This window comes from Fomitopsis serialis (assembly GCF_022376445.1).
Source record: "Fomitopsis serialis strain Sig1Antser10 chromosome Unknown B0H18scaffold_2, whole genome shotgun sequence".
Taxonomy (NCBI): Eukaryota; Fungi; Basidiomycota; class Agaricomycetes; order Polyporales; family Fomitopsidaceae; genus Fomitopsis; species Fomitopsis serialis.
Genome location: NW_025954962.1, coordinates 443,939 through 469,183, shown reverse-complemented (window position 1 = coordinate 469,183; position 25,245 = coordinate 443,939). Strand labels below are relative to the sequence as shown.

At 55.4% G+C, this 25,245-nt stretch overlaps 9 protein-coding genes across 9 annotated transcripts; 5 read left to right on the top strand and 4 right to left on the bottom strand.

Annotated features, from left to right (window-relative positions):
* Positions 1-10: 10 nt before the first annotated feature.
* B0H18DRAFT_867304 (Alpha/Beta hydrolase protein) lies at positions 11-2,113 on the bottom strand (the record flags this gene model as incomplete). The annotated part of the gene is made up of 8 exons (XM_048039853.1): positions 11-491; positions 548-683; positions 746-1,177; positions 1,236-1,262; positions 1,321-1,430; positions 1,482-1,606; positions 1,659-1,769; positions 1,826-2,113. The coding sequence occupies 8 exons, from the start codon at positions 2,111-2,113 to the stop codon at positions 11-13; spliced, it is 1,710 nt and encodes a 569-aa protein (XP_047900262.1).
* Positions 2,114-3,682: 1,569 nt separating this feature from the next.
* B0H18DRAFT_1113041 (gamma-glutamyltranspeptidase) lies at positions 3,683-6,325 on the top strand (the record flags this gene model as incomplete). Its single annotated transcript, XM_048032895.1, has 17 exons — positions 3,683-3,842; positions 3,912-3,978; positions 4,035-4,195; positions 4,245-4,344; positions 4,394-4,424; positions 4,476-4,772; positions 4,833-4,975; positions 5,035-5,052; positions 5,111-5,171; positions 5,222-5,284; positions 5,341-5,380; positions 5,437-5,487; positions 5,549-5,563; positions 5,620-5,702; positions 5,763-5,858; positions 5,917-6,106; positions 6,171-6,325. 17 exons carry the CDS (start codon positions 3,683-3,685, stop codon positions 6,323-6,325), a joined length of 1,731 nt encoding a protein of 576 aa, XP_047900261.1.
* A 273-nt stretch (positions 6,326-6,598) lies between these two features.
* B0H18DRAFT_1081432 (phosphatase 2C-like domain-containing protein) lies at positions 6,599-8,074 on the bottom strand (the record flags this gene model as incomplete). Its single annotated transcript, XM_048031393.1, has 7 exons — positions 6,599-6,882; positions 6,936-7,006; positions 7,066-7,095; positions 7,153-7,299; positions 7,357-7,496; positions 7,554-7,932; positions 7,986-8,074. The coding sequence occupies 7 exons, from the start codon at positions 8,072-8,074 to the stop codon at positions 6,599-6,601; spliced, it is 1,140 nt and encodes a 379-aa protein (XP_047900260.1).
* Positions 8,075-9,103: 1,029 nt separating this feature from the next.
* Positions 9,104-11,187, top strand: B0H18DRAFT_1113039 (histidine phosphatase superfamily; the record flags this gene model as incomplete). The annotated part of the gene is made up of 9 exons (XM_048032894.1): positions 9,104-9,290; positions 9,344-9,456; positions 9,537-9,751; positions 9,816-9,904; positions 9,965-9,983; positions 10,042-10,397; positions 10,451-10,663; positions 10,732-10,805; positions 10,855-11,187. The coding sequence occupies 9 exons, from the start codon at positions 9,104-9,106 to the stop codon at positions 11,185-11,187; spliced, it is 1,599 nt and encodes a 532-aa protein (XP_047900259.1).
* Positions 11,188-11,810: 623 nt separating this feature from the next.
* On the top strand, positions 11,811-14,493 carry B0H18DRAFT_969412 (histidine phosphatase superfamily). Its single transcript, XM_048043596.1, has 8 exons — positions 11,811-11,863; positions 11,920-12,437; positions 12,496-12,904; positions 12,960-13,052; positions 13,186-13,515; positions 13,596-13,807; positions 13,870-13,943; positions 14,001-14,493. Exons 2-8 carry the CDS (start codon positions 12,251-12,253, stop codon positions 14,334-14,336), a joined length of 1,641 nt encoding a protein of 546 aa, XP_047900258.1. The 5' UTR covers positions 11,811-11,863; positions 11,920-12,250; the 3' UTR covers positions 14,337-14,493.
* A 168-nt stretch (positions 14,494-14,661) lies between these two features.
* On the top strand, positions 14,662-17,203 carry B0H18DRAFT_950114 (ATP-dependent metallopeptidase Hfl; the record flags this gene model as incomplete). Its single annotated transcript, XM_048041939.1, has 4 exons — positions 14,662-16,470; positions 16,521-16,822; positions 16,875-16,970; positions 17,026-17,203. 4 exons carry the CDS (start codon positions 14,662-14,664, stop codon positions 17,201-17,203), a joined length of 2,385 nt encoding a protein of 794 aa, XP_047900257.1.
* A 365-nt stretch (positions 17,204-17,568) lies between these two features.
* B0H18DRAFT_867768 (MFS general substrate transporter) lies at positions 17,569-19,364 on the bottom strand (the record flags this gene model as incomplete). Its single annotated transcript, XM_048039883.1, has 6 exons — positions 17,569-17,942; positions 17,998-18,110; positions 18,163-18,711; positions 18,761-18,827; positions 18,883-19,093; positions 19,149-19,364. 6 exons carry the CDS (start codon positions 19,362-19,364, stop codon positions 17,569-17,571), a joined length of 1,530 nt encoding a protein of 509 aa, XP_047900256.1.
* Positions 19,365-19,813: 449 nt separating this feature from the next.
* Positions 19,814-20,764, bottom strand: B0H18DRAFT_867109 (UreD-domain-containing protein; the record flags this gene model as incomplete). The annotated part of the gene is made up of 2 exons (XM_048039836.1): positions 19,814-20,479; positions 20,540-20,764. The coding sequence occupies 2 exons, from the start codon at positions 20,762-20,764 to the stop codon at positions 19,814-19,816; spliced, it is 891 nt and encodes a 296-aa protein (XP_047900255.1).
* Positions 20,765-20,958: 194 nt separating this feature from the next.
* Positions 20,959-25,237, top strand: B0H18DRAFT_969400 (Pep3/Vps18/deep orange family-domain-containing protein). The gene is made up of 13 exons (XM_048043595.1): positions 20,959-21,008; positions 21,061-21,179; positions 21,232-21,919; positions 21,974-22,078; positions 22,131-22,345; positions 22,400-22,567; positions 22,618-22,815; positions 22,870-23,043; positions 23,090-23,251; positions 23,305-23,909; positions 23,965-24,295; positions 24,352-24,848; positions 24,908-25,237. The coding sequence occupies exons 1-12, from the start codon at positions 20,996-20,998 to the stop codon at positions 24,835-24,837; spliced, it is 3,264 nt and encodes a 1,087-aa protein (XP_047900254.1). The 5' UTR covers positions 20,959-20,995; the 3' UTR covers positions 24,838-24,848; positions 24,908-25,237.
* The last annotated feature ends 8 nt before the right edge of the window (positions 25,238-25,245 follow it).

The following is a 25,245-nucleotide window of genomic DNA, read 5'->3' as shown; positions in this document are numbered from 1 at the left end:
AGCCAGCGTCTCATCGGCGGAACGCGCGATTAAACGAAAGGATAGTCGAGATCCCACTGGCACGGAAGGTATCAGGCTCTGGATACGCCAGCCCCGTGACATTCGCATCCCACACGAAGCCCTGCGGGTCGGCATTGTCGTACACCGGCCACTGGGGCGTCACGGTGTCATTACGTCTGAAGCTGTTCGGGTCCAGGTCGTGTATGAAGCTCGCCCACGAGTTGCTCATCAGCTTCGCGAGCGCGAAATAGCTAGCGGGCACGCCCGCGAACGGGTCCGGTGTCACGTCGTAGCCGTACCCGTTCGTGTTGTCGAAGACGAAGGCGACCTCCTGGAAGTGCGTAACGCCAGACTCGATGGGGATGCCGTTCGGGCGCGTGTTGAAGCGGTAACAGTACGCAGGGGTGCCGCCCGCTGCCCAGGTTTGGCACTGCAGGCGGCGCGGCGCGATGTAGACCACGTCCCCTATGTATGCGGAGGTGCGGCGGTACCTAACAAGAATCATCAGCAACTGTATTCATCGAAGTGACGGAGCCTGAACACTGACTCTAGTCCATGGGTGCCATTCAGCCGTGTGCATCCCAAGTCACCCGGAATGCCGTCACACGGATCATCAGGATAGACATTGATGATCTCCTCAGCAAGAGCGGGGGCAAGCGGTATGCGGGGGTAACCCGCGCCCTCTGCATAAAAGCACGCGTCAGCCATCGTCAAACTGCGCAGATCTTCTTAGGAGGGTCCTCACTCTCCATGAAAGCCAAGAACTCTTCGGTGGTGTTGATACCCACGGGACCAAACGCAGTGCCCTCGTCGCTGTTCGCACCGGAGATGATCGGTACGTGCACATATGCACCCGCCTCGAGCTGGTAACTCGCAAGTCGCGCCACGAAGTCGCCGTCGATGACGGGGAACCAACCCGTTGCGTTCGTCGTGTTGATCGCTGTGTTGAGCGTGTCGAAGGGTACGCTGCGCAGACAGCCAAGCACATCGATCGCGTCCGTGCAGTTCACGTTGTCCACCAGGGCCTGATACGGAGCCTCGAAGTAGTCCGCGGTGAACATCGCCTGCGGTTGGACGGAGTTCCCGGACTCCATAATCGCGCCACGGAAAAGCTTGTCGTCCCGCCCGTTGAACGCGATGAGGTGGAACCCCACGGACTTGGCGCCCGCACTCTCGCCTGCAGGGATGGCTTAGCTATGCATGCCCACTTGGGTTTTATAACGAGGAGCCCTCACCCCATATCGTGACCTTGGAGGGGTCACCTGTGGGAGACAGTGAGCATACATTGTAACTGAGGAGAGTGAGAGTTTGAGGACGCACCGCCAAACGCCCCGATGTTTTCCTGGATCCAGTGCAACGCCAGTCGCTGGTCTCGCAAGGCCATATTGGTGGTGCCCTCTCCGGCAAGTTGACCCGAGGCCAGGAAACCCCTAACCGGCCGGTCAGGACAGATATCGCTCAATCACGGATAGTCTACTGACCAAGCCGAAAGGCGGTAGTTGAATGAGACACCGATGAAAGGTTTGCCTATGGCCACACTGTTTTGTACGACGAAAGACAGGTTGTAACGTTTATCTGGAGAGCCGCCTTCGAAGAAACCACCTCCCTGCATGTGTCTTAGCCCTGATCGCATACACAGCGTGTCCTATGGCACGTACATGAATCCATACGCCGACGGGCAGCGGCTCTCCAAAGCTTGAGTAGTTCGCTGGACGGACGACGTTCAAGTACAAGCAGTCCTCGCCGATCGGATATTCCCATTGGTCAGTCTTCGTGTGCGCTGTTCAGTAGCGTCACTCTATAACAGCCATAGCATGGCACTCACACCATACCCTACACACTCGGAGCTGTAACTCGTCGCGTCTCGAGTGTCGTTGAACGACGTGTTGAGTGACTGAGGGTTCGCGAACCGCAAGTTCCCGATAGGAGGTTGTGCATACGGCATTCCAAGGAATAAGTCTTGGTCGTATTCCGCGACATAGCTTCCAACATACGTCCCGTTGACGGTGGTGGCGTTTGGTGGTGTTGCCCAACCGGACACGATGATGCTATGGCTGAGGAAAGCCGCTGCGACTGCCAGAAACCAAGAGGGGAGCGAAAATGCCCGCGCCATCTCCACAGCTGACGGGCAGCGAACACGCCTCCCTCTAAGCCAGAGATCTTATTTAATGAGTGCTGCAGTTCGCAAACGGGCGCATCCCTGTTCATATTGCAGTGAGATACATCAAAGACATACTGTATAGGGCCGACTGTCGGTATGATGGCGATGATGAACTCTAGTCTCATACCAAGACACCCCACATGTGAGGAATTTGTGTGGACCTAGATGCATATGAACTCAGCATGTCTGTACAAGTGTGGGTGTTCAAACGCGCCACCCAGACCCGCGTCCAGTGCGAGGGTAGTGTGGTAGTGTACGATCTAGAGATTTATATGGATAGGCATCGCAAGCGTGTTGTGGAATGGTAGCTATAGATGACTGTGTGGTCCGTGGTCGTAGCGTAACTTGAACCACATGGTGATCAATAGGGGAGCTCAGACTGAACGGGCAAGGGTACGGGTACGGGCAAGGGTAGGTCACGGGGACGGTCCGGCCGCGCGGCAACCGTAGGGTTAGCAGTAGGGGCTGCCACGTAACGTTAGGATTTGTGCCTGTTTGTGCAGCGGTAATTGAACAATACTTTGGTCCCGACAAGGTATATAGAGCACGTACATCCGTTTAGGTAGCATGATAGGAGGCAGCTGGATCGTCATCGCAACATCCTCTAATACTTCGAAAACATATACCTAAGTAGGAGAGTACGTGTTTCTGCTTTCGGAAATGTTATGTTACCCGATTAGTATATTCCGCTTTCGGCAGGCGCTGGCACTTTCCCGCACTCGAGTTCAGCTGTAGTAGGCTATATTAGGTGCATCGTGCGTACATTATTTACGAGCCATGTTGATTGTCATCAAAATGATTTTTCTCTTTGTTAGCCTGTGACTGGGAACCATACTGATTGTACTATCGAAATACTGTCTGTAACAAAGAGCAGTGGCGTAGAAGCTCGAAGAACTAGGCTAGGGTTAACGGTGGCAGCATCTACGCTAATTGTGGCTAACCCTACAGTCGCCGTGCGGCCGGACCGTCCCGTGACGTGCCCTTGCCCGTACCCGTACCCTTGCCCGTTCAGTCTGAGCTCCCCTAATAGAGAGTAAGGATAAGAAAGTGAGAAAAGCATACAGTCCATATTCGACTTCCCGGTGTCATTCAGACCCCTTCTCCTATTAGTAAGTAGGAGCGCAAGCCAATATTGCTTCCCTGGTGCTTGAGGTGCCGATGGTGGTTGGGCCGGCTGTCGGTAGCTGTGGGCAGAGACCGAGACGATTCCTCAATATTTTCCCCCCAATTACTTAGGAGTCACCATGCGGTGATAGCGTCTCCTGACAGTGAAGGTCCCCTGCACCGCGAGATCGCGGAGGTGTACTCGCCGCCGGCAACATGCAAGGAAGCGGGAGGCCGAGTGAATGACTCCGTGGGTCTATAGATCAAGCATCCATGACAGGCCGTATCTGTGGGCGGATATCTCACCGGCTTGGGAAGCAGCCAGCTGTGCGCCTCGACCACACAACTTTACCTTGCCGCCGCTAGAACGCATCCCATCCGCAGCTTAGCCACCAGCACTGCTCACGGGCCACAAGAATGAAGGTCGACTGGACGAAAGTGAATCAGCCGGACATCGTGTTCCAGCGGTTCGCGAGCCGGCGATCACAGGTGTATGGGACGAAGGGCATGGTCGCTGCGTCGCAGCCGCTAGCGGTGGAAGCCGGGCTGGAAATCCTGCGGAAGGGGGGCAACGCTGGTGAGAGAGGATGGCTGCTCTGGTCAAGGACGCGTGCTGACCGACCGCGTCGCGTGTGATCGCGATCAGCTGATGCGGCGGTCGCTGTGTCTGCTGCGCTCAACGTTACGGAGCCCAGTTGCTGTGGCATTGGCGGGTGCGAGAAAACAGATTATGTGCGCATGTGCGACGTTTCTGAGTAGGAAAGTGCAGCGATGCGTTTTGTCTCTTCTACGATGCGGAGAAGAAGACCGTCCAAGCCATGAACGGTTCCGGCCGCGCTCCCGCGAAGTTGTCCATCGAGTACATGCGGCAGCGTGGCGTCACCGGGCGAGCCATCCCGGTCACCGATCTCAACAGCGTCACGGTGCCAGGTCAGTCTATACCACTGCGTGGAGGGTACACACTCACCGAGCGATGTAGGTGCCGCCGCCGCATGGGTCGATACAATCGAGAAGTTCGGCAGCGGAAAGGTTTCCGTGGCTGAGGCACTGGGGCCTGCCATTAGGCTCGCTGAAGAAGGGTAAGCACGGCTACATTTGACGGTACAGTCGTCCTAACCAGGGTGGCAGTGTACCCGTATCCGAGATCCACGCTTTCGCTGTAAGTTTGGCTGATCTACTCTCCCGGACGAAGTTTAATAAAGCATCGCAGTGGAAACGATCAGAGGACCTGATCAAGAATGCCTCCCCGAATGCAGACGAAATGCTGTTGAACGGGAAGGCACCGCTCCCAGGACAGATTGTCAAGCTGCCTAACCTTGCCAAAACGTTTCGTGCTCTCGCTGAAAAGGGCAAGGATGGCTTCTACAAAGGTCACGTAGCCGAGGCGATCGTCGAGCTCATTCAGAGCAAGGGCGGTGTCATGGAACTTGACGACCTCGCAAAACACGAGACGTCGTTTGTGGAGCCAATCAGCTATAACTTCCACAATGAAGTTACTCTTTACGAGGTTCGGTGGATCATCAGTATTCGACCATCACTAGAAAGCAGAGACTGAACGTTGTATCAGTGCCCTCCGAATGGTCAAGGTATCACAGCTTTGATGGCTCTAGGTCTCCTGGAGCAGATGGAGGCGCAAGGCAAGATCAAGTCGTTACTCGAGACGGAACACAACTCCGTCGAGTATCTCCATGCACTGGTCGAATCCCTCCGGTAAGTGTCCGCTCACCGAAAGCATACAGGCAGCGGTTCATTGACACTTGGTCGAAAAGTCTGGCATTCGCAGGCACGTTTGTTCCTATGTCAAGACGTGCTCTTCGTCTCACTGAGAGATGTCACCACAGACAGCCAGCACTACGTCACCGACCCAGATGTCCTTTCCATCCCAGTGAAAGAGATGCTCAGCAAGGTAGCTTTCGTCGAACATCGTTTTGCCAATGCGTTGACATGCGGTCGCAGGAATATCTCGCTACTCGAGCACAGTTGTTCGATCCAGAGAAGTGCAACCATAACGTCGTACACGTACGTATAATGCATCTGCAAGAAGAAAAAACAAAAGCTGATCTACTTACCGAAAGGGTAACCCAATGTTCTCATCTGACACGGTCTACTTCTCTGGTGAGCCAGCTTCGGTCTTTCATACGGATCAAACTGAGTCTCGTTATCTTTCCCAGTGACGGATCAGTGGGGCAACGCCTGCAGCTACATTCAGAGTAACTACGCTGGTGAGCCTGATTATACCATGAGGCTGCGCTCAAAACTGAGCACAGGGTAATCGTGATGGAGGCTTCGGCACTGGAGGTGAGTCCACACTCCTCCCAAAGCTGTATCAGCGTGCTGAGTGTTCACTGCAACAGCCGTTCCCAAGGGTTGCGGGTTCACTCTCCAGAACCGCGGCAGCAACTTCTACCTGACGCCTGGACACCCCAACGCGCTGGAAGTACGTCCTCGTCCAGTACTGTTCCCAACGCCGGAAATGTGCTGACCGTCGTGGTTTTAGGGAGGCAAGCGACCATACCACACAATCATCCCCGCGATGGCGCTGCGCGGCGATGAGCTCTTCCTCTGCTACGGTGTCATGGGTGGTTTCATGCAGGTCCGTCCGCTTCGTATGACCACCGTCTCATCGGACTGAACCAATCATTTGCCTTCAGCCGCAAGGCCACGTTCAAGTGCTGCTCAACATGCTCCGCGGATTCACCGCCCAAGCCGCGCTCGACGCGCCCCGCTTCTGCATATCAGCCGGGAGCCCGGACTCGCTCGCAAGCGGACAAGCAGGCGACGTCAACAGTGAGGTGTACTTCGAGGAGGGCATCTCCCTCGAAGTCGTCGAGAAGCTGCGCGGTACGTCCCACTCTGCTCGCTTAGTCTAGTGTCCTTGGATATGGATTGACGATGTTGGGTGAAGCTATGGGTCACGATGCGCGCACGGTGAGCGGATCAGGGCGTGGTATGTTCGGGCGCGGACAGGTCATCCAGAAGATCGTCGACCAGTCGGGCAAGATTGTCTGGGCTGCCGGGTCGGACATGCGCGCGGACGGGCACGCCTCCCCTCAGATCTAGTCGCAAGGAGTACTAGTCGTGCGCAAGGAGGTGTGTCGTTGGAAAAGCGGGTCTAGAGTAAACATTGGTCACGAGATAAGAAGGATAAAATGTATGCATGCGACGTGCGTGTATTATAGAAAGGCTGACACGTAGGTAGACATGAGACAAAAATGCGCTAGAATGGTCCAAGAAGATTGTGGATTGTCCGCTACAACAGTGCTTGAAGGAGATACGATCAGTACTTCAATATGTCACAGCCAGTTGGGGCATGAAGAGTAGGGCGACAAGAGGTTACATCCACCGAGGCTTATGCCTCTCCGAACCCTCCATCTGCTTCCGCCTATACTGTCGCAAGTCCCGCGTACGGTCCTCGCCAGTCATCCCACCCCACCCCGCAAGAGGCACGACGATAGCAGTGAGATTGTCGTCGCTGCCCATGTCCTCTGCGTAGCGAAGAATCCGCTTTGCGGCGTACTCCGGCGTCGGGCAGCCCCGGACTAGGTCAGAAATCTCTTGGTCTGAGCAGACAGACGAGATGCCGTCGGAGAGTAGAGTGATGTGCGAATACTCAGGGCCTGGCGGAATGCGACAGCTCAGTGACGCGAGCGGGGACAGCAGGTACACTTACCATTCAGCAGCTTGGTCCGCACCTCGGGTTCCGGTGTCACGCCGAAGCGCTTGTACTTCAAGTCGCCCAGGCTATACACGAGAACGTGCGTGGGTCAATATGAAAATTGTGCATCGAATCATGCACTAACCTGCGGGTATTGGCTAAGGCACCCATCCACCTGAGACACCCATGATCAGGGACACATGAAAGAAACTCGTGGCAGAAGTGTATTCACCGTATTTCACCAAACGAGTCCATGGATTGTCCACTGCCCATCATTCGGCGCAGCCGGCTGGCCTCGACACGGGTGTCGGCATGGTGGTTCTCGGTCATGGGCATGACGTCCCCGTTCTTAGTTGATGTCAGTAGGACTCGAGTGTCTCTGTTCATCTATGGTGTCAAAGCGAGCGCTGACACGAATAGTAAGCGGCACACTGACCCGACGTGGGCGACAGTCAGCGCGAGTTCCTGAGCCAAGAAGAAAGGAGAGACAGGGTTATCCAGACACTGCAAGAGAACCACTGATGCAGTAGCACCACAGTCCCTCGCTGCGTGTTCACCAAATAGAGCCTTGTCCACCTGATCAGAGTAACGTGTCAGCGACGGAAAACGGCCTGAAAACATGACAACACTGACCTCGAAAAAAGCGAGGGTCGCCCTTGCCTCGAGATCGAGCTCTGACTGGGCGCCGGGCGACTTGGGGTCTATCCATGGTGCAAGGGCCCCGCCCCGCCACCGCCTGAAGTAACCCCCCAGCTCAAGCGTCCAATCGAATAGTTCTGGGATCTGAGACTTGTGCACATTCTCAAACAAGCCGTGCAACTCCTGGCGAAGAAACTGAGAGACAGTAGAGCCGCCGTGGCCATCATATATTCCGACGAAGAGGACCTGACGTGCGAGTGAGGGCGGGAGCGCGGAGGGATCCCAGTCGATGTGATGTGCCTTCTTGAGGCTAAGACGGAGCTCCTCGGGGTCGAGAGAAAGTGCGGAGCAAGCGTAGAAGTCCTCTTGATAGCTGCCAAGTACAAGTCTCAATGGATGCATTCTGTCAATGTCAGTGCATCACACCTTCTCTCGCCCCGAGAATTCGCCACGCCTATGGCTTTGGAACTGTTGAGAGGAATGCGGGCAGTGCCATCTAGCGGAGTCTGTCGCATTAGTCTTTCTCTTGGTCTACTTTCCGATAGACGCACTAGGTGCCGAGAAGCGGATGTAGTCGTGATACCGAGCAGTGCCGCCGAGTCGAGGAAAGAGAGGAGTCCTTGCCGGCCGTAGAAGAGGTGTAATTCGTAGAGCCATGCGCGTGTAACCTACCCATCGACCGCGGCATGGAACCGGTTGCGGTTGTCGCACAAGAGTAGCCTCGTCGTCACAGCCGACGAGGAGGAGAGGATACGGCGTGTGCAACCGGCGGCCTTTCGTCAATCGGACACCGGACGCGGGGAAACGCGTCGCGCCCACGTGCACGTGCACTGGCATCTCCGCGACTCGGACGATGCCCTCTCGCTCTGCTCACACGACCACCTCTCTCGTCTCCCCCGCGCTGTTCGCGCCCGACTTCTGTGCGCGATTGACTTGAAATGACATTGATCTAGCTCGAGTGTCTCATTCTCGCGCACTCCGAAGATCGCTGCCGTATGCACATATCAACTCCGCGACTCACCTGTGACACCGCCGTAGACCTGTCAGTGTCTAGTCGATGGGTCACTATGGTACCCTTTGCCCTGAGATCATGGCTTGATTATTGCTCTGGGAAGCCGACCGGTGGGACCATGCGGTGTGTGTATATTGACCACGGCCCATCGGATACTTTTCATGGCTCTGGAAAGCTCAGTAACCCCGCAATGGCTGGAAATAGTTTCCAGGTTCCCCATTCACTTTTCATTCGGCAGTAGGTCATGGACACATCAGTGTCAGGCTTCCTCAAAATCTCTCGCCCATGGGTGTTACCAGACATGATTGGTTCTATGTACTCATTGTACTCTTCGCCGAGTAGCAGAGCTATTCATCACGAAGGATGAAGGTAGTGTTCGTGCCGTACAGCTTCCAGCGGACGCCGTAAAGCCTCATAATTGCCATCTGCCACGCGGCGAGATGCACAGGGAGCCTACAACCCCGTGTCCAACGTCTCAAGGCATAAAAGCACGTATAAGCATGCGAACGTCCAACGTCCTGGAGCGTCCAAGATGACGATAGCTTCCCTACTATGCGTTGCGCTGCCATTTGTGCTCACTGTCGCTGCCGTGCAGTCTGCCTCGTCGTTCGCCGGATCGTCCGTGTCGGCTGTATTCCCTCCTCCTGGGGCTACTATAACTGCCGATCAGTCGTACTTCCCGGACGCCTCGCAAGTCGGAAATTCTGGCCCTACTCCAAGTACGCATCAGTATCACGCACGACTGACCTACTGCTCACGCATCTCACTATAGCTGGTGCAGAACCAGAGGCAATTGCCACTGCACCCGTAGCAGCAGCAAACACCAACATATATCCTCTGATAGCTCCCCAAACCCCGTACAGCGGCACAGGCACCCCTTTCGAGGTCATCCGCTCCTGGGGAACCTCAGCCCATGGGTTTCTGTGGGAAGCGATGCCTTCGGACTTGCGACTGCCAATCCTCAGATCCCGCCGGGATGTGAGCTTGAGCAGGTTCACTTACTGCACCGTCATGGTGCTCGCTACCCGACTTCGGGCTCTGCACCGAGTTCGTTCGCGGCCAATGTCCAGGCGGCGGTGTCCGGCTCTGGGTTCACTGCTTCTGGCCCGTTGGAGTTCTTGAACACCTGGACTTACAAGCTCGGCGCTGAGGTCCTGACACCCTTCGGCCGGGAGCAGCTGTGAGTACTTTTAAGCACTTATCGCGCGGAAGGCGGCGTGTTGAGTGACTCGTCGTACTCGTAGCTTCGAGCTTGGCGTAGGCTTCCGAGTCAAATATGGTGAGCTGCTCAATAAATTCACCGACCTGCCTGTCTTCCGTACGACCTCTGAATGTGAGCCCACTTATTATATGAAGAGAGCTACTCACCTCATGCAGGATTTTGTGAGTCTAGATAGGATGGTCGAAAGCGCGTGAGTCTCCTCAGCCAGTCTACGCAATCGCACCTAGTTAAACGGAGAATTCGCATAGTCTCAACTTTGCGGCCGGATTCTTCGGCGTCCCCGATTATCAAACATCCTATCACCAGGAAATCATCGTCGAGAACGATGGGTTCAACAGCACGCTGTCGCCATCCCCATCCTGCCCCAACTCTGTCAACGACGTCGCAGGAGACCTTGGCGGCTATGCCACAGGCAACTGGACTCAGAGTTACCTCAACGCCACGGTGCCGAGGTTGCAACAGTATGTCACCGGCCTGAACCTGACCACACACGATGTCTATGCAATGCAATCGCTTTGCGCCTACGAGACAGTAGCCCTCGGCTACTCGCAATTCTGTGGGCTCTTCACTGAAGAGGAGTGGAGAGGGTTTGATTATTCCTTCGGTGATTGCGGGAGATCTCTCCTGTTCTACACCAAGCTAATCGCCTGCACGCAGATCTTGATTTCTGGTACGGCTCTGGCCCTGGGAACCCGACCTCTGCCGCGCAGGGCATTGGTTATGTCCAGGAGCTTGTAGCACGTCTGACGAAGATCCCACTTACGACGTTTGATACGTCTACTAATAGCACGCTTGACGGCAACAACATCACTTTCCCTCTTGACCAACCCATATATGTTGACGCTAGCCACGATACAGTGATCTCCACCAGTAAGCTGTCGTAGCGCGAGCGAGCTATCTCAGTAAAGGTTTTGGATGCTGACCTGTTTTTTGCGCAGTCATCACTGCATTGAACTTCACAACTTTGGCAGCCAACGGTCCTCTTCCAATCGATCGTATTCCTGCCTATCAGGTGCGTCCACTAGTTCACTCAGCTTGTCAGACGAATGAAGGGTTATCAGACATACCGCGTTCATAACATCGCGCCGTTTGCGACCAATCTCGTCGCGCAGGTGCTGTCCTGTTCTGCATCCTCGGGCGCAGTCAGTAGCACCAGCGCCGCCACCGGCTCAGCATCGTACATTCGCTTCCTGCTGAATGATGGTGCCGTGCCACTAACTGGCATCTCTCACTGCGAGGCGCCTGATCCGAACGGCCTGTGTCTGCTCGACGATTTTATCCAGGGCATGCAGGAACGCATCGAGGAGGTCGACTTCTATTACGACTGCTATGGGAACTACACTGCGCCACCAGTGTCCTCGGACAAAATCATTGACGGACGGGTGCCTCAGTAGAGGACTAAGAAAACCAGGAGGGAGGCAGGATGCCGCGGAGATGTAATTCAGCGGTGATAGTCGGCTACTAGTAAGACTTCGGAGTGAACGTGTACTCGATTCGCGGTAAACTTGACATGTCTAACAGGGAAATGTCTTGGTCTGTGCCTATAGGCATGAGTCTTGCACACGTTTCAACGTTCCTTGGACGCGGCGGCCTGCGCTGATACAACGCGATTCGGACTCGAGACGCGCGTCGCGCGACGCGCCCACGTGAACGCGCGCTTCCGTGCTTCAATCCGTCTGCCGATAACAAGTCGTTTCTCGATCTCGTTTCCCGACTCGGAGCCTTATTCCCTGCTCATCGTCCTCCACTTGGGTCTAACACTTGCCCCGTAGCCGTCTTGCTTTTTTATTGCCTTAGCACATGAGTCTTAATCGCATAACCATCCGAGTCGAATGGCTCACTCAGGCTGTGCTGGTCGCTCAGTGTTCAGATGTTCAAACGTTTAAGCCGCATCAAACAAACATACAATCATGTCACATCATCCGGGTTCTGCATGCACGTTCGTCGGCTTTGCCACCTCTCTGCGGCCGTCTGCTCCCAAAGGCGCCATGTATGCTTGTCAGCTACTTAACGGGATGCGAACTACCATTGCGATGTTGTCGCGTGCCGTGCAAGAAGCCCACGCATATGGTACGTGTATACGATGACCGCACTCAAAGTTCTGTGGAACCTTGTATTTATAGTAGGAACGGGAGTGAAGTTACCCACAGGATGTCTCGCACAGCAGTCCATCACGGACGCATGGGAGGCAGATCTCCCCTGGAAAGCCTAACGAACGAGCGTCATCGGCCATGATTGGTCCTGTCGACGCTCGTGCGTACTGTTGAACTCTCGCTCTGTACCTCTTCATCAAGAGAGGGCAGTGTTGTTCGGCTTGAATCTCGGCCCGCTCATCTCACGGCGCATGCAGTAAATCTGGCCTTCTGAGTCAAGCTCAAGGCGTGCCGCGACAGCATAAATACACACAAGACGGTACCCCATGCCGCGGTTCTCTCCCGAGTTCCAAGTGCATCTGAGATGGTCGCGGCGTTCCTGCTCCTCAGCGCGCTGCCACTCGCATTCGCCGCACCGGCCGCGGAGTCTGCCTCCGCGTTCGCAGGCTCGACGGCATCTGCTGTGTACCCTCCTCCTGGTGCTACAATCACCAGCGACGAGTCCTATTTCCCAGACGCTGAACAAGTCGGATACCCCGGGCCTACTCCGAGTATGTTTTGAAATCGCAATCCGCTAGGGTAGTAAGTGACGACTGACTGTGCATCTAGCGGGCGCCGAAGCGGAAGCCATTGCCACTGCCCCCGTAGCTGCATTGAACACCAACGCCTACCCGCTCGTGGCGCCGCAAACTCCGTACAGTGGTACGGGTACCCCGTTCCAGCTCATCCGTTCGTGGGGAAACCTCAGCCCTTGGTTCTCCGTCGGCAGCGATGCCTTCGGTCTACCCACTGCCGATCCCCAGATCCCCTCCGGCTGCGAGCTTGAACAGGTCCACCTGCTGCACAGGCATGGTGCTCGGTACCCGACCTCAGGTTCTGCGCCGAGCTCGTTCGCGGCGACGGTTCAGGCTGCAGCTTCTGGCAGCGGCTTCTCCGCCACGGGCCCTCTGGAGTTCTTGAATACTTGGACCTACAAGCTCGGTGCCGAGATTTTGACGCCTTTCGGTCGCCAGCAACCGTTAGTCAAATCGTGCTATTCATTGAGCACATCTAATACTGATATTCTGCCATAGATTCGACCTTGGTGTTGCCTTCAGGGTCAAGTATGGCCAGCTGCTGACCGAGTTTACTGACTTACCTGTCTTCCGGACGACTTCGGAGAGTGAGTCTGGTATCTCTGTGATGAGTACTGTTCTTTATCGAGTGTTGTCACCATGACAGACAGGATGGTTGAGAGCGCGTGAGTAGCCGTCAAACTCGATGGCAATCAACGCTTCTGAACATAAGTTGTTCACATAGCATCCATTTTGCTGCGGGCTTCTTCGGCGTTCCAGATTATCAGACTTCGTACCACCAAGAGATTATCATCGAGGAGTCTGGTTTCAACAACACACTGGCCCCTTGGAACGCCTGCCCCAACTCTAATGATGCCGTTGCGGGAGATCTCGGCAGCTATGCGTATGGCAACTGGACCCAGATCTACCTGAACGCAACTGTGCCCAGACTGCAAAAGTACATCACCGGTTTGAACCTTACGACCAGCGATCTCTATGCCATGCAACAACTTTGCGCGTATGAGACTGTTGCCCTCGGATATTCAGAGTTCTGCAGTCTCTTCACCGACGAGGAGTGGCGAGGATTTGACTATTCCATTGGTGACTACCATTGCTGTCCGCCGCGATCCTGTGGGTTGACACCTTTTGTTGCAGACCTTTCCTTCTGGTATGGCGATGGCCCTGGAAACCCGCGGCCGCGGCCCAGGGTATCGGTTACGTCCAGGAGCTTGTGGCTCGCTTGACGAAGAAGCCTTTGACTTCATTCGACACGTCCACCAACGGGACCCTTGACGGCAACAACATCACGTTCCCACTAAACCAGCCCATCTACGTAGACGCCAGTCACGACACGGTGATCGCAAGTAGTAAGCATCCGACTGGCCCCGCTATTCAATTCATTGCCAGAGGGCTAATCTCTCGCTCGTAGTCATCACTGCATTGAACTTCACGACACTTGCTGCCAATGGCCCTCTTCCGATTGACCACATCCCTGCTTACCAAGTGAGTGTTTGCCAGAGGTTACTCTCACGCCTGACTTACCCATGTACGGCTTACCAGACCTACCACGTCCACGACATCGCACCCTTCACATCCAATCTGGTCGCGCAGGTGATGTCTTGCCCTGCCTCCGTGAGCACAGCGCTTGAGGCAGGCTCTGCTGCCGATCCGGTGTCTTACATCCGTTTCTTGCTGAACGACGGCGTCGTGCCGCTTACCGGTATTGCCCACTGCGAGACACCTGACGCAAATGGCCTATGCCCGCTCGAAAACTTCATCCAGGGCATGCAAGAACGCATCGAGGAGGTTGATTTTGTGTATGACTGCTACGCGAATTACACTCCGCCGGCGCTGACCGCGGACACGATCATTGACGGCCGGATGATCCAGTACTAAAGGTTGTGAGGAATAGTCATACAGTGTCATGCCGATCTCAAAAAATGTAATGAAGATATTGGAGATCCATGCGGGAGATCCATGCGGTCGACCCCGGGTGAATGCAAGTGAGAAGAGGATGGGAGTGAATAGCGACATCGATGTTCGCGCGAGCCGCGACGCGTACGTATGTCAAGCCGTGCTTACGCGGTCATGTGCCGTGGAACCCTAGGTTAGGGTCTCTGTTAGTCATTTCGGGGATGGGCAGAGCCGGGCTGAAGCCGCAGTGGATTGCGTGCGTTGAGGGCGGGTGCATCCTCCATCCCACTCTTACTCCCTAACCCTCATGCTCACTCGTACTCTCCGTGCTTCCGCCCTCGGGCGCGGGCGACTGGCTCCTATTGCACGGACAAGATTTACTCGCACCTTTGCTACACCCAGCGAGCACCAGCCCTCGCCGGAGCAGAAGCCCCCCGCGGACAAGAAGACGGAGGAGAAGAAGGACGGAGAGGTCCCGGAGAAGGGGAAGGCATCAGAGGAGCAGCAGAGTGCATCTGAGCAGCGGAAGGAGGAACCGTTGAAGGGCCTTGAAGGGTTCTTCCAGCGGTACCACCAACAGCAGCAGCAGCAGAGGCAGAGAGACACGAAGGGGAACGAGGAGCACCGGGACGACAAGGACTCTAACCAGAACGAGCAACGTCCCCCTCCTCCACCTAATAATGACAACAACTTCAACCCCAACCAACTCATTATACTCGCTACGACCGCCGCTGTATTCTATGCCCTCTCTAATTCATCCACCGGCACCTCCCGCGAGATCACCTGGCAGGAATTCCGCACCGCTTTCCTCGACAAGGGCTTGGTCGACAAACTCATCGTCGTTAACCGGAGCAAGGTCCGCGTCAAGCTGCACTCAAATGCCACGGGAGCGATGTATCCCAACGCGTCCCTTGGCGGTGGGGACTACTACTTCTCCATTGGGTCGGTCGAGGCGTTCGAACGCAAGGTCGACGAGGCGCAGCGCGAGCTGGGCATCCCCTCACACGAGCGGATACCTGTCGCGTACCATGACGAGGTCTCCGCTTTCAGCTATCTGCTGAACTTCGCACCTACGCTCCTCTTCGCGGGTGTCCTCTTCTACCTGTCACGGAAGGCGGGTGGGACAGGAGGTGGTGGGGGTGTCCTGGGCTTCGGTAAGAGCCGCGCAAAGATGTTCAACCAGGACACAGCGGTGAAGACCAAGTTTAGGGATGTTGCGGGTATGGACGAGGCCAAACAAGAGATCATGGAGTTCGTCTCCTTCCTCAAGGAGCCCGCCAAGTACGAGAAGCTCGGTGCGAAGATCCCTCGCGGTGCTATCTTGTCCGGGCCTCCTGGTACCGGTAAGACCCTCCTGGCCAAGGCGACAGCAGGAGAAGCGAATGTTCCCTTCTTCTCTGTGTCCGGTTCGGAGTTCGTCGAGATGTTTGTCGGTGTCGGTTCATCGCGAGTTCGCGATTTGTTCGCGACTGCGAAGAAGAACGCGCCGGCAATCGTCTTCATTGACGAAATCGACGCCATTGGCAAAGCCCGTGGCTCGAAACGGTCTATGGGCGGCAACGACGAGCGAGAGAACACGCTCAACCAATTGCTCGTCGAGATGGATGGGTTCGGAACGCACGAACACATTGTAGTGCTCGCGGGTACGAACAGGGCAGACGTACTGGACCCTGCTCTCATGCGTCCCGGTCGGTTTGATCGGCACATAGCCATCGACAGGCCTGACGTAGGCGGACGCAAGGGGATCTTCTTGGTACATCTCAAGCCGTTGAAGATGTCCGACAAACTCCCAGAGATCGAGACGTTTGCACACAAGCTCGCCGTGCTCACGCCCGGCTTCTCCGGTGCAGACATCGCCAACGTGTGCAATGAAGGCGCGTTGCATGCAGCCCGCAATGGACACGAATCGGTGGAAGAGTCTGACTTCGAAAGTGCGATCGAGCGGGTGATCGTTGGCCTGGAGAGGAAGAGCAGATTGCTGAGCCCCGACGAGAAGAAGACGGTCGCATACCACGAAGCCGGTCATGCTATCTGCGGATGGTTCTTGGAGCACGCGGATCCTCTGCTGAAGGTCAGCATCATCCCAAGAGGTGTAGGAGCACTTGGATATGCGCAGGTGAGTTTGCGTTTACAGATCTTGATGGGCATTCTCTGACCTATCACCAGTACCTTCCTCCCGACCGTTACCTCCTCTCTATTCCTCAGATGTTGGACCGGATATGCATGACCCTCGGTGGGCGTGTGTCGGAGGAGATTTTCTTCGGCATAGGGAACATCACAACTGGCGCGCAGGACGATCTGCAGAAGATCACACGACTGGCATTCGAGGCTGTATCAAACTACGGCATGAACGACGTGGTCGGGCCCGTCAGCTACGGTGGTGCGAGTGCCTCCGATGAGCGATGGCAGAAGCCGTTCAGCGAGAAGACTGGAGAGATGTTGGATGCGGAAGTCCGCAAGATGATCGTGTAAGTGTTAGTATAGACAAACAGTGGTTGGTGGCTGAACCGATCCTTTCAGAACTGCGCATCAGCGGACCAGGGATCTTCTCACAAAGCACAAGGAGGACGTAGAGAAGGTCGCCAAGCTGCTACTGGAGCGGGAGGTCATTACTCGGTACGTCTGCTTCAGGCGAGTTGACTATGACGCCCCGCTGACATACAAATCCCAGTGAGGACATGATCAAGTTGCTGGGCCCACGTCCGTTCGCAAACCGCAAGGACGATATGGACAAGTGGCTTGACGAGAACCGGAATCGGGAGAGCAGTGCACCACCACCACTTGAGACACCTGGTGAGGAGACACCTGCGCCAGCAGCGACATCACGAGTGGACGAGCCAAGGCTATAGCATTGTCGACTGCATTCTGACGTCTTGTTGCCTGTAGTCATGTTGGATGGTTCTCTCCGTTGGACTGCCGCATCTGTATCGAACTGCATCTGTAGATAGCATATCAACACATAAACACTCTACTCACGATCCAGAGCAATCCACTCTTTCGCGATGTTCCGCAGAGTGTCTCACCGAGCGCATTCTGACGTCCAACTTCGTCGATGACAACAGTCACTCGTTTCACATCCTTCCTGCTTCGATGTATCACACCCGACTGGACTGGCCCTCGAGGCGGCGGAATGGGCGTTTTGGTGCAATATCTGTACATCTACCAATAAGGATATCTGCTTGGCCTCCCTCCAATCACATAGCAATGAAGTACGCTACAATGAGTATCTGAACCCGCTCCATTCATCACCCTTCTCCTCTCTCGCCTCATCTACACTCGCGAAGTGACCATTCTCCTCACGCGCGTGCTTATTCTCAATGCCGTCAATCACCTCGTCGCGCTCACCCGCGTCCCTGCGAGCGTTCTCGCGCTTGAGCATGAAGTAGAAGGCCAGCGAGGAGATCCAGCCGATGGCGATGTACGCAAGGACGATGCCGTGGCCGAGGCGGTACCACGGCTTGTCGACGGCGCGGTAGATGTTCGAGCTGACCGCACCGTTGATGTTGCCCCAGCCGATGGCCATGGCCAGTGTCGCACCACGCTTGTACGAGCCCTCGACATTGCTAGATACCCATGCCACGGAGTTTGCTGTGAAAAGGGTCAGTACACGAGCCGCTGTCGCCTATGTGACGGTGACACTCACGAACTGTGGGGTAGATCGAGGCAATGGCTAGATATACGGCGAAATAGGACAGTGGTGCGCTCGTCGACGCGATTAGGATGATGTAGCCTACCAGCCCTGTGGTGAACAGTGCCCTGGAGCCGCGTAAGCACAGAGGTATAACAGCCTGAAGAGGTCACGACGTACAGGTTGATGGCGGCCCGCTTGCCTAGACGGTCACCCAAAAAGCCCACGATGACGGTCACAATGCACCCCCATACGTACACAGGGACGGAGAGCAGATTCGCGTCAGTCGAGGTATACCCGAGCTGGTTGATGATCGTCGGCGTGAAGAGCGAGAAGGCGAAGAGCGGACCGTCGAAGCCCATGTAGATACCCATCGCAAGCCATGTCTTCCAGTCCAGCAAACTCTGCTTGACATACTTCATCTTGAACTTCTCGCCGGCGGCGCTGAACTTCATGTCTGCGCGCAGCTTGCGGATGACCCAAACGCGCTCAGTCTCGCTCAGGAACTTGGCGGTGTCGGGGAAGTCGGAGAGGATGAAGTAAGTCGCGACCGCGCAGCAGACGGTGAAGAGACCCTCGAGGATGAAGATCCATGCCCAGCCAGGCTTGCCGCCGATGCCGTCCATCTTTTCGATGGCGACGGCAAGAAAGCCGCTGAAGGCACCAGCGATGGTGGCGGACGTGAAGAAAACAGCGACTCGCGTGCCCAGCTCAGTGCGCTTGTACCAGCTACGATTTCGTTGGTATTATAGACGGGTCAAGGGCAGGACATACGTACCAGGACAGGTAGTAAACGATGCCAGGATACAACCCCGCCTCCGCCAGTCCGAGAATCACACGCAGTGCTAAGGACGAGTCAGTTTCCTTGCCTGTTCTCGATGAAGCTAAACAGTTACACACCGATGAGACCGCCATAGTTATGAGCGACGCCGTGCAGCGTCGTCGCCATGCCCCACACGAACAAGATGAATGCCAGCCATCGCGAGGGCCGCAATCGTTTGAGAACCATGTTACTGGGCAGCTCGAACAGGGCGTAGGGAAAGAAGAAGACCGTGAGCGCAATCAAATACTGCTTGTCCGTTATGTGGAGGGCGCTCTCAAGTCCATACAGCTGTATGAGACGGGAGGTGAAAGATAATTCAGAGCTCAGTGTTTGCGTGACTGACCTTCGCATTACCGATGTTTCCTCGGTCAAGCGAGTTGAGGAAATAGAGGAACGCCAACCATGGGACGGTGTGCCAGTCGATCTTCCACATGAGCTTCCGCCCGTTCACGCCGGAAGTATCTACCTCGGGACGGTAGACACTCTCCTGCGCGACGGAGGCGACCTCCGGGTCATGGACCTTCTCGTCTTCGGACGCAGCCTTGAACGATTGCGACATGGCTATGGAGGACGGGCTGGAGGAAGGCAGCAGGACCTACGAGACGCAGCTGTAGGGTGCCATTCTTATGCTGTCATGACTTTGATAAGGGAGATCGTGGAGTTTGCACGACGATAGGACGACCGGGTCAGCGGTGCCCTGAGGGCCAGACGTCCGCTTGGCGCGATAAAAGAAGATGCCTCGGAATGTAGACGCCGGTACACACAAGAGGATGTTCCGTCAAGGGACGGTCTGCTAACTGCACATGGCGTAATCGGAGAACTGAAGATGAGCGAAGCCGCCTCACCCAGGAAGAGACATGGCAAGGACCTGAGTCGGACGAACACGCAGTAGTCGGCGACCCGATCGTGCAAGGGCGGCATTGAGGGCGGCACGATCGGTGGATTCGATCGGTGAGATATGGGCGGTACGGGCTTCATGCTCTTCGATCTTCCTCCGAGCCTTCTTGTTTACCCAAAGGCCCTGCGATAGACGTCAGGGCCCATTGCGCCCTCGAGTGGCACCAGCCTCTCGTTCAGCCAGTTCCTGACCGTCTCCGTCTCCGTCGCCGCCACCCGCACCACACAGCCCGCCCCATCTCCAATCGCGCTGAGCGACCACAGCAGTTCTGGAGGAGAAGCATGCTTGAACACCGTCGTGCGTCCGTATTCGGCGGAGAGAGAACCTAGTGTACTCTCTACTAGCGGCCCGCACATGATGAGCGTCGCATAGCATGAATACGGCGCAAGAGAGTCGGCCAGGGTCCGTGGTGGCAAAGAACGAATCGTCTCCTGCTCCTCCAAGAGCATGATGTCCTTCGCCAGTCGTCGATCGCCGATCCACACTTCGTTCATGCTGTAATATCTCGAGAAGACCCATTCTTCGCCACGAGACTTGCGACCAGATGTCACCCAGTCCAAGAGGACGAGAGATGCGGAAGCCTCGAGTCGAAATACCTGCAACTGGTTGTATGCTGCCGATCGAAAGCATGTTACTGGGTCTGGGAGCAGGAAGAGCGCGCCTTCGCGAGCAATCGAGACTTCCAAGACTTGTGTGGTAACCGCGTTGGACAGTGTACCCTGCGAGCGGGCGGTGAGTCTATGTCCAGGTCTGTTCTTGAAAACCTTCGTGGAGCCCTGTATGCACAGCGATATATCAAGGGTGAGGAATATCTTGAGGCAAGGTAGTAGACGAACCTGGGTCAACATCACTAGAGCTGCCCCCTCATCCACAATGACCGATAGTTGGACGCGGTCGCCTCCTACTAAGCCACCGCCATATGTAACAACGTATACTGCGCTGGCGTCCCGCGGTGAGAGACGTGGAGACAGTAGCTTGAGAGGATAAACATAAGATAGCTCGGAGAAGGTCGCTTCCGAGCCATGCTTGCGGAGGACAATCCGACCTGTCCCCGGATCCATGCTCAGGGTGAAGGGACAGACAGAGTCGAGACTAATAGACGTAGCACTGCACCAAGCCAGGCATACTTGTCGACCATAGATCGACGCAGGACGACAGGCACAGCGCTCCCCGACCGCCGTAAGGAGGGCCCACGTGATCCTGACGCGCTGTGTGCGCTGCAGCCACACGACCGTCCTGACACTCAGACCTGACAGCACCACCGCTGTTCACGCTCACCTCACCTTGCGGAGATGCTCGACGACTGTACGTGAATAAATGCTGTCCAAATTCATTGCTAACTTCTCGGAATACACAGTTGTTGAGCATGCGGGACTGCCTGGTCTTCCACACACCTCTCTGCCACAGGTCCAATATGAGGGATTTGAGCCAATGTCCTACGAAGATGAGGCAGTTGTAGACGGTCTTGCAACATCTGTGAGCTGTGACACTCTCACCAATGTACTCCTAGCTTCATTCCCTTGTCCAGGATCAGGTTGACGCCGCAGTACCCGCAGCGCCGCTCTTCGAGCTCGGCCGTGTACAGTACACCCTGCCGGCACCATTATTGGCCCTTGCAGTCTCGTCGGACGTACTGACGATGGGACTCTCCAATAATACCATCGTCCAAATCGAACTCTCGCGCTCCGAGCAGGTTGTCAAGATCCAAATTCCTCGCAAGCTAAATGAATTCTCCATTCACAGGCTCTTCCTGGACCCTTCTGGGAGGCACCTCGTCATTGCCTCTCTGCAGGGAGAGAACTGGTATCTCTACCGGGGGTGGAAGAAGCCACGGCAGCTCAAGACGTGGAAGATGGTTGTCGAGAGCATTGCTTGGAACAAGCCTGCCCTGCTTGCCTCTTCCCATTCTACCTCCACGCGCGAGATGCTTGTTGGAACGAAGAGCGGCGCGATCTTTGAGGCCGTGCTTGACGCCGAGGAGGACTTCTTCAAGTCGCAAGAGAGGTACCTACAACCAGTTTACAGCCTTCCGGAGCGCCAGCCTGTCACTGGCCTCAAGTTCGACTTGTTTCCGCCCGCAGATCCTCGGAAGGCCCACGTTGTCATCACTACGCCGACAAGAATATACCAGTTCGTCGGTATACCTGACAGACGGGGCGATGATGGAGGTCGGGTGTTCCTTGGGTTGTTCGCGAGCTACAGGGATTCAGCACCGAGTCAGTCATTCCCCCTTTCGGTAGCATAAGCGGCACTGATGGTGCAGAACTAAGCAATCTCCGAACTTCCTGGCAATGTCGACTACTCCGAGCTGCATACGTGTGGCCCCAACGCGGATCAAGCCAACTCTTTGCCTAGGTACCTCGGATGGATGACTCGTACGTTCGATACCTTAGTTTGTTGTGAAGCCTTCTCATGCAACACTCCAAGAACCTGGTATATACCATGGGGCGCTGAATTACGAATCCACCTCCGACGACTTGATCGACGGCGCTCAGTTGCTCCCGTACCCGAGTACCATGGCGTCGGCAATGCCACTGTCTGTTGCATTGACCGAGTTCCACTTCATGCTCCTCTACAGGGACAAGGTCATTGGTATCTCGAACTTGAATGAGCAATTGACTTACGAAGAAATGCTGCCTTTGGTATGATTATCATACTCTGCGTATGTTGTTGTTAAACCTGACCTCTGGGATAAGAAACCTAGCGAGGAGATCCGCGGTATGACTGCAGATCCCGTGCGAAAGACGTACTGGGTATACACGGACCAATCCCTGTTCGAGCTCGTAGTCGCAAATGAGCATCGGGACGTCTGGAAGATCTACCTGGAGAAGGGCAAGTATGACTTGGCACTCCAGTATACCACGGTTGGTGATTCATGCTCTACATATTCTACCAGACTGATATGCTCTGACAGACAGCAGCCCAACGGGACCACGTCATGTCGGCCCAGGCGAAAGCCTTCTTTGACGAGGCTCGGTACTTCCAATCAGCACAGTGCTACTCTCAATGCTCAGTTAGCTTTGAGGAAGTGATCCTCAAATTCCTCGATGTTGGTGAGAAGGATGCGCTTCGTTCGTATATCACGTCCCGCTTGGAAAGGACCAGGAAAACGGTTGGCAATCTTCCCGCACTGGCTCGTACTTAAGGGCTGACAGGACGTCGCTAGGATCTGTCTCAAAGGATGATGCTTGCGACGTGGCTCGTAGAGTTCTACCTCAGCAAATGCAATGAGCTCGACGACCTCATAGCGTCAGAGTCTGCGTCTCATGACGTTGACAATCTGCGGGCCGAACGTATTATATTGGAGGAGGACCTACGACAGTTCTTCCAGACGTACAAGGTACCTAATAACCCGCTTACATCTCGAGGTCGCTGACACTCCATAGGCGCATCTGGACCCCAGGACGGTGTATGAACTTATCCAAGGGCATGGGCGGACCGATATGTATCTTCACTACGCAACGATCGTGGGTGACCACGAAAGGGTAGTTGAACATTGGGTATTCGAAGAAGATTGGACGAAAGCTATCGATGTCATTGCGCGACAGGTAAGTCACCTGTGTGCCCAGTTCCGAACCTTGCTTACTCGAACCTTGCTCAGTCAAATCTGGACTTGTACTATCGTTTCGGCCCTGTCCTTATTCGCCACGCACCAAAAGAGACTGTTGATTCTTGGTTGCGCCAACCATCCCTCGACCCTATCCGACTCATTCCCGCCCTCCTCCAGTTGCAACATGCACCCCGCGATCCGCTTTCACCCAACCAGGCAATTCGATACCTCAATCATGTCATCTTCGAACGAAGCAACACCGCACCGACCATCCACAATCTCGTCATCACCTTCTACGCCTCCCCTTCCACTCAGTCATCGTCGAGCTCTTCCTCTGGCGCAACCCACCCTGACGACGATGCGCCCCTACTACGTTTCCTGTCATCAGCACCATCAGATCCTCTTACGGGCAAGCCGTACTATGACCTTGACTATGCACTGCGGTTGTGCAAACAGTCAGGCCGGACGCAGCCATGCGTGCATATCTATTCAAAGATGGGTCTATACGAAAGCAGCGTCGACCTTGCGCTCGAGAAGGGCGATCTGGAGCTGGCGAAGATCAACGCCGACATGCCCGAAGATGACGACCAGTTACGGAAGAAGCTCTGGTTGAAGATCGCGAAGTACGTGGTACAGGACAAGCAAGACATCAAGATGTATGTTCGCGCGAAGTTCTGGTCTGCAAACTCTGCTCATTCTTCTTATGAATAGGGCTATGCGTTTCCTGGAGAACACCGAGTTACTCAAGATTGAGGACATACTGCCGTTCTTCCCTGACTTCGTTGTTATCGACGACTTCAAGGACGAGATATGTACCGCGCTCGAAGACTACTCTGCACACATCGACACGTTGAAGGCGGAAATGGACGAAGCAACTCGCAACGCCGAGGCTATCAAACAGGATATCAGTGCCCTGCAGAAACGCTTCATCACCGTCGATTCAACGGAGAAGTGCTCGGTATGCCACCAGGCGCTCTTTACCAGACAGTTCTATGTCTTCCCGTGCCAACATACCTTCCATGCCGACTGTCTCATCGGTCTTGTAAGTCACTTATTCTGGCAACTCATGTTAAAGCGAGGTCCTAACGTCGTTTCCAGACGAAGGAGTACCTGCCCGCGCACGCACTCCGGCGCATCGTCAACGTGCAATCGGAACTGATGAAATTGACGCAGAAAGGTGCATTAGATCGCACTGGCAGTGTGAACCCCTCAACACCGCTCCCTCGACAACCCACGTCGCAACGAACACTTCTGTCCGCCAACTTCGGCGTTGCACAGAATGGCACTCGCGGTGCTGCCTCGCTCGGGCGCAATCTCCTGTCCGCCGGCGATCGTCTACGGGACCTCATCATCCCAGACGCGCTCGCCAGCGTCGTCACTGCACCTGCTGGCTGGATACCCGGCATAGGCACCGGTGCCACGAAGCGCGTTGGTGGCGAGAAGGACGCGGTCAAAATAGAACGGATGCGCAAAGAGCTGGAAGACGTGCTTGCTGCCAGCTGTCCATTGTGCGAGAGCGTGGTAGCCGGTTTGGACAAGCCGTTTGTGCAGCCAGGGGAGGTGGATTCCAGTTGGACATTATGAGGTGGTTGCTGGTGCTTGTCTACGTTATGTGTCCCGGAAACCTACTGATACAGCCTCGTTGGGCGTTCAGGCCAGCACTTTGCCGAGACATCTCTATCCCTGAACGTGTCTAGCCTGCTTACCGTGTTTAACCTATCGAAGGCGGTCGACGAGCATGGCAGGGAGGTCGACCCAGACGCGAGGTGGACTTCAGGTATCCTCGTTCGCCGGAGCTCCTGGAGTCGTTGGCGGCGGAGCGTACTGCTACGGCCTAGTACTACTAGCGGCAGAATTTGGCAACAGGGCTGCCACTCAATACAAGTTGTTGGACGTACGTGTGTACTTCATGCAACTAAATTATGCTGTACTCGTCGAACCGGCTGTATTGACTATCTGGAGTAAGCTTGACATGCAGTCGAAGATGATAAC